This window comes from Bombina bombina, chromosome 4 (genome assembly GCF_027579735.1).
Source record: "Bombina bombina isolate aBomBom1 chromosome 4, aBomBom1.pri, whole genome shotgun sequence".
Lineage (NCBI taxonomy): Eukaryota > Metazoa > Chordata > Amphibia > Anura > Bombinatoridae > Bombina > Bombina bombina.
Genome location: NC_069502.1, coordinates 1083663247 through 1083679580, shown reverse-complemented (window position 1 = coordinate 1083679580; position 16334 = coordinate 1083663247). Strand labels below are relative to the sequence as shown.

Below are 16334 nucleotides of genomic sequence, written 5' to 3'. Positions count from 1 at the left end.
TGGGTTTCATATTCTTTTAATGCCTAATCTACAGACCTGATTACAAGCAGACAAGGCTGCTTATGGTGCTCACATGTGCTTTATATTCAGATACAGCTTTAGGTAAGAGATACATATCTTGCTAGTTAGACTACATTAGAACAATTTGTAACTTACAGATTTCTGATGTGCTCCAATGTGTCTTTGTCCTTAGCAATCATGTCGGCTAGGATATGCTGCACTCCACACTCTACTTCTTCCAGATTTAAAATTCCTTAAAAAAATACAACAACAAAAATGATATATATATTTCTTTTATGTTACTGAATTCATATGATCATCCTTTAAAAAAATAAAAGCAAAGATAAAAGTCTCCAGTCTGAAATGTGTAAAAGCTATATGAAAGAGGTAAACAAACAACAGTTGCAAGGTTATAATAAAGCCTGCCTTAGATGGGAAATTAACAGACAAAAAATATCATCAAACTCAATATAAATGTGAACACTGCATAAAACATGAACTTGGAATATGCATTAAAATAGTGGATTCTGTCTAAAATTGTTACACAATTAATAAATAAAATTAAAAATAAAACAATCTATAGGCTAAAAAAAGAATGCAACCCCATCTTCTAAAGTTCAGCATTTTTTTTATTTTATTTATCAGGACTTTTTTACCCAGCTTGGGAGATAAAGAGAAATTCATTAGAGCATGTCATTATTATCACTACCAGCCCTGCAGTGTTGTTGTTTTTAAAACATTTTTAAAAATGTTTTTTTTTTTGTCTTTAAATCAGATATATTTTTTTATTAAATAGGAAATGTTTTAAATAAAACAAAAGTTTGAAGAAATATCTAAGGATAGTTTGTATTTATTTATAAATCCAAAAGTTATTCATCCTGAAATAAGTTAAAACTGCATGTCTATCTGAATCACAAAAGTTTAAATTTTGACTATTACAGTCCCTTTAATGTCATTGCTTCTCTGCAAATCTATGTACACAGAATAACCCCTTACTAAGTTTCCAGAAGTTGAATGAGTAGAATATTGTTTGGAATGGAATAGATCTTGCACAAGGACCTAAGAGTGAGGAGGGAGGGACAAGCATAAAAAGGAAATATAATGTTATTGTTTTAGTTAAATAAACCTATTAAAAATTATTATTAAGGTTATCGTTATTTTTCTACTTCAATAAAGTACAGCTGAAAAACTTGATAAAATATTAAGGGCTAGATTACAAGTGGAGTGCTAAATTATCGAACAGATTTCTGGTTAATGTTCTAAATCTGCCCCAAATGCACACAAATTACTTTCTAGTGCAGTTTATTACACTATTGTTTATTATTTAAAATAAAGATGGCAGCAACTTTATTTTTTAATAAAATGACTACACTATTCAGGGTTAAAGTTGGTGGGAGTGGGATGTTAGAAAAAAACATCAATAAAAAGTGCCTTTAGACTGCAGTCTATGGGAACTGCGTGTATATACACATAAGATAAATACACATAAATGTATATGTATATACACATAAATATATATGTATATAATCATATACATTAAAATTGCTGTGGCTACTTACCCCCCTTCGCTGTGCGAGGTTCTGATGCCGTCACTGAATGAGGCTCCAAGAGGAGCCTATGAAAGCGCGCTCTTGTTCACTGGTATTACAAAGTGGAGCGCTAATATCGCTTGCACACAATCGATATATAGCGCTCCACTTGTAATCTGGCGCTAAATGATTAAAGGGACAGTCAACACTTCATATAACATGATTGTATATTGAAAATAAAAAATTGCGCGTGCAATTTCTGTCCGAGGACTGGATTCTGATTTGCTTATCAGTTGAAGAAGAAGGCAGCTACGTAACGGTGGGGGGAGTTCGGCTGCCATATTTACCAGGTTATTAGAGAGGTTAGCGACGCTGATTAGGAAAGAAGCAAGGCGGCAAGGCAGGAGGGGTATAGTGCAGGCGCAACTTCGGTTTTTTATTTTCAATATACAATCATGTTAAATGAAGTGTTGACTGTCCCTTTAACTTATTAAACTGGAGATAGTTCACCTCCCAATAGTTTCATTCATTTCAATGATCTGTCTATATGTTTCTAATTATATGTAACCAAATCAGTAATTGTCTGATATAACTGGAAAAATATTCTGAAAATCGAGTCTTACAGCTAGTGTTTTAAATCAGTCTGATTTAAATTACATCCACCCTGGTCTTTAACCCCCACAAAGTGGCTGAACATACAGTTAAAGTACCGCTCATTAGACTGCTGGCCCTGAGCAGACATGATAAAAATATAATGATAAAAAATCTAATTTGACATACATGCCTATAAATGTTTGATCATCAGGTCCAATAGACTTGCAAGGTCAGTATTGCTAAAATGACACGCTGTAACAAATTAGAGCACATCGTTTTTGCACCATAATTGCACACAATTTGTCTCTTGTGATTGGCTGACTAGATGTGTTCAGCTAGCTTTCAGTAGTGCATTGCTACTGATTCAGCAAGGGACATCAAGGGAATGAAGAAGATTTGATAATAGAAGTAAAATGAAAGGTTGTTTAAAAATGTATGCATCTGAATCCTGAAAGAAAATAAATCGGGGTGACTTTTTTTTAAACCAATCACATTGACCGTGTCGTCCCGTAATAAATAAAAAAGTTGCAAAAGCAAAACCCCATAAAGAGAAGCAGAGGTTGATATTGCGTGAGTAAGTGCTCATTGATACCAGAAATATGTATGCTGCACCACAGAAACATGCAGAGAAAAAATTACAAAACATACGGTAAAAGTATAAACTAGTCATAGTTGGTGCTGATAAGGTGATCTATTATAGGTATAAAGTATTTCCTACCCTATGATTCTTATACTGTCACCCCTCACAAATGTATTATCAGATCCTCACAAATGTATTAATCAGATCCTCACAAATGTATTATCAGATCCTCAAACAATATGTATTATCAGATCCTCACAAATGTATTATCAGATCCTCAACAAATGTATTATCAGATACCTCACAAATGTATTATCAGATCCTCACAAATGTATTATCAGATCCTCACAAATGTATTATCAGATCCTCACAAATGTATTATCAGATCCACACAATGTATTATCAGATCCTCACAAAGGTATTATCAGATCCTCACAAATGTATTATCAGATTGACAGAGCAAGTGTGTTTGGCTGGGACTGTATTTCATGAGCTCATTGCATTAACAAATCTTTCCTGCAATCATCTGAAAAACGTTCTAACGCCTTGTTTTTCCTGCACTTTGCTTATGCAACCTTTTGCACTAACTTAACGGCTAGATTTAGAGTTTTGTCGTGTAACGACCCCGAAAAATCTAACGCCGGCTTTTTTCTGGCCGCACCATAAAAATAACTCTGGTATTGAGAGTCCACATAAAGGCTGCGTTAGGCTCCAAAAAAGGAGCGTAGAGCATATTTAACGCAGCTTCAACTCTCGATACCAGAGTTGCTTACGCAAAGCGGCCAGCCTCAAAAACGTGCTCGTGCACGATTCCCCCATAGAAAACAATGGGACAGTTTTGAGGTGAAAAAAAAACCTAACACCTGCGAAAAAAGCTGCGTTCAGCTCCTAACGCAGCCCCATTGTTTGCTATGGGGAAACACTTCCTTACGTCTGCACCTAACACTCTAACATGTACCCCGAGTCTAAACACCCCTAACCTTACACTTATTAACCCCCTAATCTGCCGCCCCCGCTATCGCTGACCCCTGCATATTATTATTAACCCCTAATCTGCCGCTCTGTAAACCGCCGCTACTTACATTATCCCTATGTACCCCTAATCTGCTGCCCCTAACATCGCCGACCCCTATATTATATTTATTAACCCCTAATCTGCCCCCCACAACGTCGCCTCCACCCTGCCTACACTTATTAACCACTAATCTGCCGACCGGACCTGAGCGCTACTATAATAAAGTTATTAACCCTAAATCCGCCTCACTAACCCTATAATAAATAGTATTAACCCCTATCTGCCCTCCCTAAAATCGCCGACACCTAACTTCAATTATTAACCCCTAATCTGCCGACTGGAGCTCACCGCTATTCTAATAAATGTATAAACCCCTAAAGCTAAGTCTAACCCTAACACTAACACCCCCCTAACTTAAATATAATTTTAATCTAACGAAATTAATTAACTCTTATTAAATAAATTATTCCTATTTAAAGCTAAATACTTACCTGTAAAATAAATCCTAATATAGCTACAATATAAATTATAATTATATTATAGCTATTTTAGGATTAATATTTATTTTACAGGTAACTTTGTATTTATTTTAACAAGGTACAATAGCTATTAAATAGTTAAGAACTATTTAATAGCTAAAATAGTTAAAATAATTACAAAAATTAACTGTAAATAAATCCTAACCTAAGTTACAAATTAAACCTAACACTACACTAACAATAAAATTAATTAAATAAAATACCTATAATTATCTACAATTAAACCTAACACTACACTATCAATAAATAAATTAAATACAATACCTACAAATAACTACAATGAAATAAACTATCTAAAGTACAAAAATAAAATTCTAAATTACTAAAGTTCAAAGCTCTTTTACCTTACCAGCCTGAACAGGGCCCTTTGCGGGGCATGCCCAAGAAGTTCAGCTCTTTTGCCTGTAAAAAAACAACCATACCAATACCCCCCACCCCACAAATTACAATCCCCCACCCACCAGAACCCTAATCTAACCCAAATCCCCCCCTTAAATAAACCTAACACTCTAGCCAATCGGACTAGAACGCTGATTCTGATTGGCTGATGGAATCCAGCCAATCCAGAATAATTCCTTACCTTAAGATTCCGATTGGCTGATAGAATCCTATACAGCAATCGGAATTCGAGGGACGCCCATCTTGGATGACGTCATTATAAGGAACCGTCATTCGTCGTTCAGTCGTCGGCCAGGATGGATGTTCCCGCGTCGGAGGTCTCAGGATCCTGCCCGCTCCGCTCCGGATGGATGACCATAGAAGATCCCGCTTGGATGAAGACTTCAATCGGATGGAAGACCTCTTCTGCCCCGCTTGGATGAAGACTTCAGCCGGATCATGGACCTCTTCAGCCCCCCCGTTGGGCTTGGATCAGGACATCGGAGGAGCTCTTCTGGATCGATCGGTTGAACCTGGTATGGTGAAGATAAGGTAGGAAGATCTTCAGGGGCTTAGTGTTAGGTTAGCACCCCAAACAGCTCCCCATCCTGAGAGGACTCGTGTCCATAGTCACAATCTCCCAGGATGGTCTCAAGAAGGACGTCCCTTGGGACACATGATCTGGACAAAGCCACCAGGAGAGTGATTCTCTCGACTGGCTGTCCAGAAAAATCTGTTGAGACAGATCTGAATGATTGCCATACCACTGTCTCGGCATGCAAAGCTGAAGAGATCTGATATGGAATCTAGTAAGGGGGTGATGTCCATGAAGGACACCATGAGTCCAATTACCTCCATACATCGAGCAACAAGATGGCCTGAAGTAGGTCTAGAGGGCAAGACAACTGGAAGTTAGCTTGTAACGTCTCTGGTCTGTAAGAAATATCCTCATAGACATGAAGTCTAATTATCATACCAGGAACTTCACCCTGGTACTGGAATAAGAGAACTCTTTTCTAAGTTTATCTTTCCATCCTTGAGATTGAAGAAGAGAAAGAAGAGCTTTCGAATGTCCTCTGCCAGACGACAGGATGGTGCTAGAACCAAAATATCATCTAAGTACGGCGCCACTGCAATCGATCTGGTTCTGGCCTCTGCGAACAGAGACACCAGAAACCTTTGTAAAAAACTCTTGGAGCAGTAGCTAGACCAAACCGGAAGTGCACTGAACTGTAAGTGCTGGTCCAGGAACGCAAATCTAAGGAACTTGAAGTGTTCCTTGTGAAAAGGGACGTGAAGGTAGGCCTCCTTCAGGTCAATCGTGGTCATAAAGTGTCCCTTCCTGGACTAAAGGAAGAATGGACACTTATTGTCTCACATCTTGAACGAGTGGACAGACAGGAATTTGTTTTTTAACACTTTAGGTCCAGAATTGGGCGAAAAGTGCCCTCCTTCTTTGGTACCACAAACAGATTTGAGTAGTATCCCAGACCTCTCTCTGCTAGATGGGACAGTACAACGACCCCAGGGCAGAGAGATCCCTCACACACCCTAGAAAGGCCTCTCTCTTTTCTGGCCTTGAAGATAGGTTTGATAAGAGGAATCTGCCCCTGGGAGGCTGAGACTTAAAAACCTATCCTGTATCCCTGAGTTATGACCTCCAGTACCCACGGGTCTAGCACGTCCCCAAACCAAGCTTCTGAAAAGAGTGACAGTCTGCCCCCTACCAGATCCGAAGCCGGATTGGGGGCCGCCCCTTCATGCCGACTTTTACTCGGCGGGCTTCTTATCCTGCTTGGATTTATTCCAGGACTGAAGAGGCTTCCAAGTTCCCGTGGACTGCTCTGGCTTTGCAGAGGGCTGCTGACGTTGGGAATGAAAGGAAAGAAAATTAAGACCTTTTCCCTTAGGCTTGTTCTTCTTATCCTGCGTTAAAAAGGCACTCTTGCCTCCAGTAACTGTGGATATGATGGAGTCCAGGCCTGGACCAAAAAGCATTTCTCCCTTGAATGGGAGGGAAAGAAGTCTAGATTTCAAAGTCATGTCCGCACAGACCAGGACTTCAGCCAAAGTGTCCTACGGGCTAGCATAGAAAAAACCTAAAGCCTTTGGCGTTTCAGGCAATTAATCTACATATTTTCATCACAATCTAAAAGATTAGCTACCCTTAAGGCTTTAAATTCTTTCCAGGATTGTGTCGAGGGGACCCATCCACCTCGATCAAATCAGATAAGGAGTCGCACCGTAGGCAGCCGATCCCGCAACCGCAGTAACAACCGCTGCTGGTTTTGGAACAAATATCCCGTATGCTGAAACATTTTTCTTGAAAGAGTTTCCAGCGTCTTATTTATGGGCTCTTTAAACGACGAACTATCCTCAAGTGGGGTAGTAGTTGCGTTCTAACAAGTGTGGAGATAGCACCGTCTACCTTAGGGATGGAACCCCACAACTACTAACTGAGAGTCCGGAACCAATTTCCTTAAAGGAAGAAGAAGGGGAAAAAGAAGAAGAACTGAGGTCTTTCCCATTCATTCTTAATAATGTACACCATCTTTACCGGGAAACCGGGAAAGTCTGTGGTACAACCTTGTCCTCATAGACCTTATCTAATTTAGAAATGCAAGGTTCCTCAGTAATTTAGGTTCTGGAACCTCTAAAGTAGCCAACACATCCTTTAGCAGAAAGCGTAAATGTTCAATCCGAAATCTAAAGTCTGGTTCCCTCCCGCAGCTGGAGGCTTAGAGACAGCAGATGCTGACCCAGAAAGAGCATCCATCTGAAGTATCAGAGGCGTCTTCATCATCGGATAATCTTGTATCAGATAATTCCAATAAGATAGTAGATGACCATTGGGGAAGGATAGCAATATTTTAACCTTTGCACTTGCGCTTAGCAGTGCGAGGTAAAGCACTAAAGCCACAGACACTGCCGTATGTAACTGTTCAGTAAAGTCTGGGCGGTATAAGGGCACTTCTGCAGATGGAGAAATAGAAGTGCTACGGGAAGCTGCATGTGCAATAGGAGATGATTGTAGGGAGTGCACCTCACGCGATGGAGACTCCTTAGAGGTCGAGAGGCTCAGTAGTACTAAACATATTAGCTTTTCTTTGATAAGATTACTTTATCAAGGCAAGTGGAACAAATTGAGCAGGTGGGTATACCGTGGCACCTCCTCACAATATAGACAGGCGTTAGCTTTAGGTAAATGAGGGAGTACTTTCTAACGTATAAGAGTCCTCCATAGCTTGCGCTTATAAATAGGACTAAAGAGAAAGATAATTAGCACCTTCATACCCCCAATGGCTGGGGCACTCACCACCTCCTATGACCCTAGGCCCCAAAAGAGAAACCGTTTCGTCTCCAGACACCGAACGGTCAGGAAGAGAATCACTGTGACCACACCCTGGTGACATGGTGCGCCATGCAGGACCGCCCATGCACCACTAAAAGTGCGCTAAACCTAACGGGACTGCGCAGTGCCAAAGTGAAATTAAAACCTGTACGTTCCTACTGCCTGAGCACATCTCACACATGTCACAGCATAAAACACAATATTAAAAATATGTTATTAATCCCCACCTTGTTCAATAATCCCCTTCGGAGACATTAACCCTTGATTCCATTTCAGATAAAAGGAGTCCACACTGTGACCCTGTCTTCTTGCGTTATCATGTGTGTATAAATAAATTAAACAAATCTTACCGGAATCTATGCGTGGAACAGGAACACGGCCCCCTCAAGTTTGACAGTCTTGTAGAATCGCTCCTGACACGGACTTGAGTGATAGAAGCAGGAGTGGAACTCGTCAACACTGATTGCTTAGGAGCTGTTAATACGAGTCTGGATGGGTCGCAGAAAGACTCTCCCTGCATCTCCAGACTCTAACATTCGCAAATGGCTCTCACTGAGAGGCTGACAAGACTACTTAAAACTCCAGTTCCATTACGAAGAGTACTACCCTCCATAAGGAACTACTCCTTATCTTCTGACACTTCTCTGCCAACCTCCTGTGATGAAAGTCAAATAATGACTGGGGGGATGAGGGGAGTGGAGGAGGTATTTAAGCCTTTGGCTGGGGTGTCTTTGCCTCCTCCTGGTGGCCAGATTCAGTATTTCCCCACAAGTAAGGAATTGAAGCCGTAGACTCTCCTCATATTAAAGTAGAAAGGGGCATGTCTGAGTGATGCCAGCGATCGTCGATGTCATATTAGTCAATGAGAGCGTGACGTTCACCGCCCACATTGCCACTCATCAGCATTTAACTGCAGGGGGGGGCCCTATTCAAAGTGTGCCTACACGGCGCAAACAGTGCGCTTACCTGAAACTAAAATTAGCTTCCGTGTAGGCACACTTCAAATAGTGCCATGAGGACCCAAGTTGATTTATGCCTACACTAACTAGCTCAGGTGATGTTGTCTTGGCAAACTGATAGCTAGTGAGACAAACATAGCCGCTACCCCTCTTCGCAACCTGCACTTCGCTGCCTTTGAACATGTCAATCCCTACCGGAACACCCAGCTAACTCCCATAATCACCGCATACCACTGATGTCATGTGTTGTACAACACTCGCTAACTGCCTACTGTCTAAAAATAACTCCCTATAATAAACAATACTATAAATCATAAACCTCCCCCATTATAAATATACAGCTACTGTCACTAAAGTTATAATCAATGTTTAAAAGTGTCGCCAAAAGATGTGCTAAAAACGCAAAATGTGGTCCCACATTCACTCCCAGAAGGTAGCATCCACAAACAAGTGGTATCTCTAGGTGCCTTATCAAATTGCCGCCAACTTACTAAAAAACTGACCTTGATCCCTTGCACCCTACCTCAACTCGAACACCCTTTTAAGAAGCGACAGAACGGGGCTGAATTCACTGGGTTCCAGAAGCCCGGATAGGCCGGAGTGGTGTTTGCAGGTCCTCCCAGGGTTGACCTCATCTCTTTCACAAAATATGCATTGTCATGTACAATGTCAGATATTTAAAGTATTGTAGATATCTTAAAATTGATTAAATTGTTTCTTGATATTATTTCAAACATAAATATATTTGAAAATATATGTTTATGGTTTAAAATAATATTAAGCAAACATTAAATCCCTTTTAAGATATATACAATACTTTAAACAACATACATTGTACATTACAAAGCATATAAATTTAAACATTGACCCCTAACCTTCAATAACCTAAAACTAACTGTAGAAGCTAAGGCCCTACACACAAATATTCAATATTTAAAATTATGCATTGTTGTGTAGAATGCATAACGTTGAAATATTTGCATGTAAATTAAAATGTAATTAATGTTGCTTGCTGTGTTTATTTTTTTCTAATTAAAGATAGTATATTATAGAATCTACATAACTGCATGTCTGTTATGTAAAATATAATTTACTGATAACATGCATATATTATTAGAGGCATTAATTAGTTTTATAACAGATTTCTTATTATATCTTTAAAAAATTGCAGGGGGATAGGATAATATCCTCCCGGTGCTACCCACTCCTAGTAAATATTTAACCAATATCAGTAAGGAGCTAAGAAGGAGAGTTTGGGTGCACAGCTATTTCTAAAACTTAACATTTAATTATTATAGATTAAGATTTACATATTAGTTACTAGACAAAAAGTGAGGGCAGTGGAACAAAAAATGTCCAAAAAAAGATCTGAAAACTTCTCACCTCCAAGTGGCAAGTGGTTATTAACTTGGTTATTAAATAAAAAATAATTGTGTGAGAATAAACTGGAATAGACTTAGAATAAATTATTTCTCTTTGGGTTTTAGCGGTATTGTCTAGGTTTAGGAGATAAATATTTTTTATTTAATAACCAATTTTATTTACATGTATGTGGGACTGCAATGGGGACTGCCTGTGCACCCCACATATGCACATTTATATTTAGGTTGGTGGAAGCTACTGTGGTATTTAACAAAAATATGTCAAAATTTACTAAATACATTAGTCTATGGACTAGATATATAGATGACATTTTTATGTTCTGGGAAGGTCCATTGGAATTTTTGGATAATTTTGTGGCAACCCTTAATTCCAACGAGATGGGCTTAAAACTCACAGTAAACCAGGATATGGATAAGATTTATTTCTTAGACGTTGTCTATTCTAAATCAGATACTAACTTTCTAAAAACTGAGGCCTATAGAAAATCAACAGCAACTAATAGCACACTGCTAGCCAGTAGTAACAATGCACCCCTCTACTATAAGATGTTTAACTATAGGGAATACTATAGGGAAGACTAAGGAGAAACTGCTCTGATCTTGAATCTTTCAAGAAAGCTGCATTAGTACTCAGACAGAGACTTCTTTAAAAAGGTTACAGTTTAAGATCCCTTAGTAAAGCATACCACAGGGCCCTGGATTATAACAGAGATAAACTTCTAATACCTGTGTGAAACAATATGACAATGAGTTGAGATTTATCACAACATATTTAAAACATTCAAAAGCAATAACATCTATTTTTCAGAAACATTGACAGGTACTTCAGAGCGATCCTATTACCAAATCTATAATACCAGATAGTCCCAACATTACCAATAGAAGAGGCCCAATTATTTAAAAACAAATGGGTTAGAAGCCATTATGAGAGATATGTGGTGTCAAAAAATGTTATTCAGTGGCTCTATAGCATGTGGACCATTGTAGGGTATGTAAACACATGTGCAAAAAACAAGAAATGCAAGATAGATTTGGTAATATAAGAAAAATCAGACAATATATCAACTGCCAACGTAAAAACCAATCTATTGCATATCATGTGGCTGTAAAAAATTATTATGTAGGAATGTCAACTTGGAATTTTGGCACTAGGATCATAGAACACTTTTGCAATTTTAGGAATACTCATAATGAATTAGAAAAGGACAAAAAATTAACCACAGTAAACTACTTTTACTATCATCAAAAAGGTAATGAAAAGTCACTAAAATGCTGGGGGACTTGAACAACATATGTAGAGAAAGAAAGAAGGATCCGGAATCTTGTAAATCCTTTATCCGAGTTTATTAGGTTTAAAACAGCAATAACTCTTGTTACAGAATGCTGAGGTACAGCACTGGGTTGGTGGTCACTACTGCTGACGCGTTTCGGCTTTCCCCGCCGTAGTCATAGCATGGTAAGTGACCATCATCCTGTGTTTTAAAAGGCTGAAGAGCCTTCTCATTGGTTAAGAAAAACACCCCCTCCAATATGTGCTGCTTTAGATCTACTAACACTATTGCTAAACTAGGTTAGTGAAACCTTTTTTTATTTAAAAACAATAATTCCCTTGGCTAGGTTTTTGACAGAATTTCGACAATATTATAAATTATAACCCTTGTTGTTTTGGCTTATGACCTAGGTTGTATATACATCATTTTTTGTCTTCTTATTAACTCATTCTAGTCAATCTATTTTGATAATCTTAACGTACTAAAGTGCTTGTGTTGTTTACTTTGAAAGGAGTTAAAAATTGTGAATCTCACATAGTGTCAATGGTAAGCTAGTCCCTAAATATAATGACATTATTCTATGTTTCATATGTTTGTTTTATGTAATGTGTAAATTTATTAGTTAGTTTTATTAGATACTGGCGGTGTTAGAGTAGTTCCTACCTTATATTATTCAATCTATTATAAATTGATTTAGGCGTTAGATAACATTGCTTTTATTCAATCTTAACTTTTGAATGATTATTTCTCTATCTGCTATGTAGAGTTGGACTACCTCCAGAAATTGATCAGGTCAAATTCACTGTTTAAACCGGGAGGGCCATCTAGTTCTCATTTAAGTATCCAATATACTTCTTCTCTTGCTAAGAGAAGCGATCTATCTCCCCCCCTCACTGGTGGCAGGACATGTTTTTGCAATAGTCCAAATCAGTGTAGTGCTCTTTCTGTCATGGATTGATCGAAGTGTGTAATCAGTGGTGTGGTGAGTTCCCCATGCTTGATGTCATTAACATGTTCCTGAATCCTTGACCTAACCTCTCTTGTGGTCATACCTACGTACTGTAGGTTGCATTCTGAGCAAGTTAGTATATAGACCACATGGGTTGGTTCTACAGGTACGCCAACCTCTATATGGGGTGGTGGGAGCGGTCCCACATCTATGGAGATAGAAATCAATTCAGGACAAACATTGCTTTTTACAAGAGGTTTATTGATGACCTCTTGATAATATGGCAAGGAGACAAGACTAAAATCCATCAGTTTATTGAGGAGCTTAATAACACAACTTAGGCCTAGGCTTTACTTTTGAGTTTAATGCTGAGAGACCATCAACTATCTAGATGTAACCCTTACAGGGGTACAGGGAGGACAGAAAGGTAATATAACCACAAGTGTCTACCGAAAGCCATCAGCTAGAAATACCATCTTGCACGCAAAAAGCAATCACCCTAACAGGGTATTCAAAGCCATAGCGAAGGGACAGTTTGTAAGGACACTTAGAAACTGTTCAACCAAATCCTCATATGAAATTCAAGCTAAAGAGCTTACTGACAGGCTTGTCTCTAGAGAATACTCAAAACCTATGGTTAAAGCCATTGAAAAAGATGTAAGCAAAAGAGACAGGGACTCCCTCCTAAAACAAGGAAGGAGATCAACAAAGGAGGGAAATATACAAAAAACACTTTCCTTACCACATACAGTGACCAATTTGGGGAAGTTTGCAATGTCATATCAAAACACTTTCCTTTACTGACGGCTGATGATGGCTTGGCAGACATAGCGAGTAAGGGTTGTCGCTTTGCATTTAGAAAGGGCAAAACGATAGGAAACAGAGTAGCCCCCACCATGATGAAAGCTCCAAGAATACTCATGACAGGGTAATCAGCTCATGGCTGAGTACCAAGGGAGTTTATAGATGTCACTACAAAGAATGCATAGCCTGCAAACATCTTTCACAAGGAGATGAATTTGCTAGCACCGCAACAGGTGAGCGCTTCTCACATGATAGATGCTATACCTGTAGAACCAACCATGTGGTCTATATACTAACTTGCTCAGAATGCAACCTACAGTACGCAGGTATGACCACAAGAGAGGTTAGGTCAAGGATTCGGGAACATGTTAATGACATCAAGCATGGGGAACTCACCACACCACTGATTACACACTTTCGATCAATCCATGACAGAAAGAGCACTACACTGAATTGGACTATTGCAAAACATGTCCTGCCACCAGTGAGGGGGGGAGATAGATCGCTTCTCTTAGCAAGAGAAGAAGTATATTGGATACTTAAATTGAGAACTAGATGGCCCTCCGGTTTAAACAGTGAATTTGACCTGATCAATTTCTGGAGGTAGTCCAACTCTACATAGAGATAGAGAAATAATCATTCAAAAGTTAAGATTGAATAAAAGCAATGTTATCTAACGCCTAAATCAATTTATAATAGATTGAATAATATAAGGTAGGAACTACTCTAACACCGCCAGTATCTAATAAAACTAACTAATAAATTTACACATTACATAAAACAAACATATGAAACATAGAATAATGTCATTATATTTAGGGACTAGCTTACCATTGACACTATGTGAGATTCACAATTTTTAACTCCTTTCAAAGTAAACAACACAAGCACTTTATTACGTTAAGATTATCAAAATAGATTGACTAGAATGAGTTAATAAGAAGACAAAAATGATGTATATACAACCTAGGTCATAAGCCAAAACAACAAGGGTTATAATTTATAATATTGTCAAAAATTCTGTCAAAAACCTAGCCAAGGGAATTATTGTTTTTAAATAAAAAGTTTCACTAACCTAGTTTAGCAATAGTGTTAGTAGATCTAAAGCAGCACATATTGGAGGGTGTGTTTTTCTTAACCAATTGGGAAGGCTCTTCAGCCTTTTTAAAACACAGGATGATGGTCACTTACCATGCTATGACTACGGCGGGGGAAAGCCGAAACGCGTCAGCAGTAGTGACCACCACCCAGTGCTGTACCTCAGTATGCTGTAACAAGAGTTATTGCTGTTTTAACCTAATAAACTCGGATAAAGATTTACAAGATTCCGGATCCTTCTTTCTTTCTCTACATTTGTCAAATCAACCAGCAAAAGGATTCCGGTATACTCAGTTACCGATCTGCACCTGACCCATTGCAGCCAGCCGGACGGACACGAGCGGTTCCAGGCGAAGTGACGTCACACGCTCAGTGGAACGGAGCACAGACACGCTCACACGGATTGAATCACAGGCAGCGGCGGCTTGAGGAGGGGAGCGGACGGAAGGACCCGGAGCCCTACAGGAGGCGAGAAGGGCTCATTCCTCCCCCAGGAGACCGAGCACCGGACACCTGTGACAAGTGAGTCCAATGTACTTGTTATTTATTTAATGGAGTAAGCAGGCACATTGTAACTGTGTTCTAAAGGCTGCATGGTATTTGGTAACAAGGAGCAGGACACTGTCTTTTTACGGAAGGGAGAACCCACTTTTTGCTTTTCACTTGAACAACATAATCCAGGCATTAGAAGCAGAGATCCTACAAATGTATTACTGCAAGCAGAAACTAAGTGGATCTATTTATTAAAAAGTATACACCCTAGAGGTATGAATGAAAACAACAATTACTGGGTGTTTCTATGAAGAGCAATCATAGAGATGGAATTAAAAGAACAGATGTTCATAAAAGTGTGATAACAGAAATAAGAAAACACACACACATACATGTTTAATCTGCCTCAAAATATATACTGTTATAATCCACATATTAATATAAAGTACTTGTATGAATAAAGGAATACATTGAATTTAAAACTACTGTTGGTTCATGATACTTTATTGTAAAAAATGACAACTGATAAAAATCCCATTCAAATCAATGCCAGCGGTAGGCACCACTCTGATTGGTGGAAACTTTTTCATGCTACGCGGACCTGAATAGGAGCTATGAAACCACATGCTTAATTTAAAATAACGGGTAGGCACAATTCTGATTGGCCTCCATGATGTACGTCTCGGTGAACTTGTTTGAGAACTACTTCCTTCAGCCGTTCGATTGCTCGCTGTTTGGGAGAAACCGCACTAAAAATTCTGAGATAAGTGACTACTTTCTGATTGCTCGCAGTTTTATTTACATTTTCAAAAAGTTATTATATAGTAAACTGTCTTTCTGGATTGAAAAAGGTCTGTATACAGGCCGAAACGCGTCACCTTGACTCCTGTTGTCTTTCGTGTCTCTTTCTACCTGTTGGAGGTGTGTGAGCGGTGTCCCCACCCGATGCCGACGTATCCTGCTATCGGCCGGGAACCTTAGGGACACATCTCTGGCAGCTTGGTCATCAGTTTTGCTAGCACTTCTCTAAGACCTGGTACAGGCATCCTCCTAAACAAGGCCTTTTTTGCCACTTGGAGGTGAGAATTTTTTAGCTTTTTTATGGACATTTTTTGTTCCACTACCCACTTTTTAAAAAAAATATTTTTTTTAAACACTTATGGATGCACACATGTGAAAAGTCATTAATTACATATAGATTGGTATACAATTTTAGCGCATGTATGATAGTTTTGACATTTATAAACATTGAAAAAACAAAAACATATAAGTTCAATACCATTAAGTTTCTATTATCCAGTGAATTGATAGTACAATAATACTCTACTTTCGTGTTACTATAATGCTTATTCTGTGAGAATGGAACATATAATAAGTACAAGTATCTGCTCA

At 38.8% G+C, this 16334-nt stretch overlaps 1 protein-coding gene across 1 annotated transcript in view; it reads right to left on the bottom strand.

Moving 5' to 3' along the window:
• The window catches only part of SRBD1 (S1 RNA binding domain 1), an 823313-nt gene that overhangs the window by 656878 nt on the left and 150101 nt on the right, over positions 1 to 16334 (bottom strand). The window contains exon 9 of the mRNA XM_053712257.1: positions 157 to 253. Coding sequence (XP_053568232.1) covers positions 157 to 253 — 97 coding nt within the window. The remainder of the gene's footprint in view (positions 1 to 156; positions 254 to 16334) is intronic.